Source organism: Babylonia areolata, chromosome 9 (genome assembly GCF_041734735.1).
Source record: "Babylonia areolata isolate BAREFJ2019XMU chromosome 9, ASM4173473v1, whole genome shotgun sequence".
NCBI lineage: Eukaryota > Metazoa > Mollusca > Gastropoda > Neogastropoda > Buccinidae > Babylonia > Babylonia areolata.
The window spans coordinates 18,918,537-18,921,491 of record NC_134884.1 but is presented as its reverse complement, the minus strand read 5'-3'; the positions used below and the strand labels follow the sequence as shown (position 1 = coordinate 18,921,491).

Sequence of the window (2,955 nt, the reverse complement as noted above, 5' to 3'; positions counted from 1 at the left end):
ATTACTGGACTTGAAGCTCTCTTCCACCTTCTGAAACTTCCCCCTGTTCACCAAGAACACCTTCCGCCCTTTCTTCTGCAGTTGCTTCACCCGATCCTTGTCACCGTCCTTGAACGCCAGCTGACGCTGCCAGAAAATGGCGGCAACCTCCCTCGTTACCCATGGCTTGCTGTTTGGGAACACCTTCTCCTGCTTTGTGGGCACCAGTATTTCCACACAGAAGGCCATGTAGGCTGTGATGGTGTCGACCTGCTCATCAAGTGAAGAGCACAGTCTGTACAGTGGAAGCACCCATCCAGGGTCTCGGCTGCCTCAGGGGTCATCATCCGGATCCGTCTCGTCATCGGTTTGCTGGTCTTCAGCTTCTGGCGGTACCGGGGAAGCAGGTGGACAACGTTGTGCACAGAATGACCCAGACTAGGAAGGGCCGTGATTCTGTAGGCGCTGGGAATGTTCCCAAAACAGAGGTCCAACGTTGACTCCCTACAGGTCTTGCAGTCTATGTACTGTCGATAGTTGGGTAGATGTTTGCTGAGGCGACAGCTGTTGAAGTCACCCATAACAAGGTGAACAGACTCCGGGCATACACTCTCCTGCTTCTGTATCATCCGCCTGATGATGTCTGCTGATACTTTTATGTCAGCTTTTGGATGAACATAGACAGCAGTTACAAAGATCTGTCTAAATTCTCTAGGTAGGTAAAAAGGCCGAACGGCCACAGACAACAGTTCAACGTTAGAACAACAATGCTGCTCCTTTACACTCACGTTACTGCACCAGCGTTCGTTCACATAAACACACACGCCTCCCCCAGTCTTTTTGTTCGTGGTTTCTTTCACTCTGTCAAACCTGACAAGACTGAAGCCAGGAAGATGAGGGTCCATGTCCTTACCACTAAACCACGTCTCAGTTAAAACAATCAAACAGGCTTCTCTAAAATGTCGAAGATATTGAACACTTGCTTGAAGCTCATCGACCTTGTTTCTCATTGACTGGGCGTTCAACATAATAATACTAGGCAGTGCTGGTTTAAAGCCCCTCCTCCTCCTCGCTCTCTCCCTAACACCACTACGCCGACCACGTTTTGTGCGACGCCAGATCAATTCCCATGTTCTGTGGTCACAGTCAATGCACTGGGGGTCAAAGGTCAACTTTGTCTCTCTGCAAGAAAGCAGGTAGGACCGCGGGTAGTGCAGTGTTCTGTCCATAGGATATCATCAGAAAGCTAAAACATGCTGTAAGAATATGCTGCTTAAGAATAACTGCATAAAACACGACCGACATAACCAGGTAGAGGCAAAACGAAACCTTTAGAATGCGTGGGAGTACACGAATACCAACTTAACACACAAATGTAAACAATGGCGGCTAAAATAGAAATCAGTTCACCGAAGCACAAAATATAAGAACAGTACCTTTCAGTCAATGAAAACCATGATCTTCTACACACGTTTGCACTTCGCACTCTCTAACTTTCCACTATGCAGAAACTCTAGAACGTAAGTTGCCACAGTACCAAGAAAAATACAAACAGAAGTCAGACACTGTACTCGCCAACAGGCTCCGACCGAGTCGCGCCCCTTACCTTAAATAGAATGGTCCACATCCTTCCTGTAGCTGGACCGCGCGATTGCACGGGGCCAGCATGTCGCGCGCGAGGCAGCCATTATATTCCCCAACATTAGGCAGTGAAAAAGCCGGAAGGGAATGATGCCGTGTTGTGCTTTTTTTTTCTGTGTGTGTGTGTGTGTGTGTGTGTGTGTACTCTGAATAGTAAATATGTGGAAGGATTTCTGTGTTTTGTAGGCTATATGTTCAAAAGATTAAAATGTACTGTAATATGTGGACATTTTGATGCGCAGTCCGACCCATTCTTCCTCTGTCTCCTTTCTTCCCTGTCTCTCTGTTTCTGTCTGTCTCTCTCCCTTTCTCCTCTTTTTCCCCCTCACACATTATGAGGGTTACTTCTTTTAATTTTATTGTAGCGTTAATCTGTTTCATGGAACGTGTGTGTGTGTGTGTGTGTGTGTGTGTGTGTGTGTGTGTGCAATATTGAAACACATGAAAAGATTTGTATGGTTTTACTGCGTGTTTTTATTTTATTTTATTTTATTTTATCCATTAGCACAAGTTTGTTTTTAGGCTTAGTATTCAGTTTTTACTCTTATATATATATATATATATATAATAAAACAACACCCGCACCCTCCCCCCCTCTCTCCCCCGCCCCCGTTTCTCTATCCTTCCTTCCTTCTCCCTACCTCTCTTTCTCAATTTCTGTCTGTCTGTTACCTGTCTGTTCAAATTTATCTTTCATTTTGAGCCCCCCTGCCCCCCCCCCCCCCTTGCCCCCTCCTCCCTCCCTTATATTTTAAGCCCCATGCTAGGTGCATGGAATAGCCCCCAAAGCATCACTCTTTAGACAACTTTATAATCGGGACAAGATTCATTTCTAACACTGACACCAACTCGAACATATATATATATATATATATATATATATAGATAGATAGATAGATAGATAGATATATAGGGAAAGAGATAGATATATAGATATTTACCATTGATACCCGATTACCCGTCCTTGTTTCATATGTTTTTAACATAGACGGGAAAAATGTGGAGCATACTGTATAGTAAAACGTTTAGTATAAGAATGTCTGTATATATACTTAACAGTTTTACTCGTCTTCACTTACCTTTTCTTTGAACCTTTTAGGACGGGAAAAAATGTTAAGTATAATATAAGAATTTGTAACCCGAAATGTTAAACCCGTAATGTTAAACCCGATCATCTGAAACGGGTACACCCATACGAATGCGTTCTAATTCTGACTTCAACACAGAAGATTAGACCGGTTAAAATGTTAATATTGCTGATTGAATAGGTACCACTGAATTGGAACACTGTACTTGCTGAAGAGGATCCAGTAATAATCCATTTATCATCCACCA

The 2,955-nt window shown here is 43.7% G+C and overlaps 1 protein-coding gene across 1 annotated transcript in view; it reads right to left on the bottom strand.

Moving 5' to 3' along the window:
* The window catches only part of LOC143285585 (uncharacterized), a 1,347-nt gene extending 739 nt beyond the window's left edge, over window positions 1-608 (bottom strand). The window contains exons 1-2 of the mRNA XM_076592979.1: window positions 281-608; window positions 1-233 (exon numbers count right to left, since the gene is read on the bottom strand). The exon at window positions 1-233 is cut by the window's left edge and continues 111 nt beyond it. Of these exons, the coding sequence (XP_076449094.1) occupies window positions 1-233; window positions 281-608 (561 nt within the window). The remainder of the gene's footprint in view (window positions 234-280) is intronic.
* Window positions 609-2,955: the final 2,347 nt, after the last annotated feature.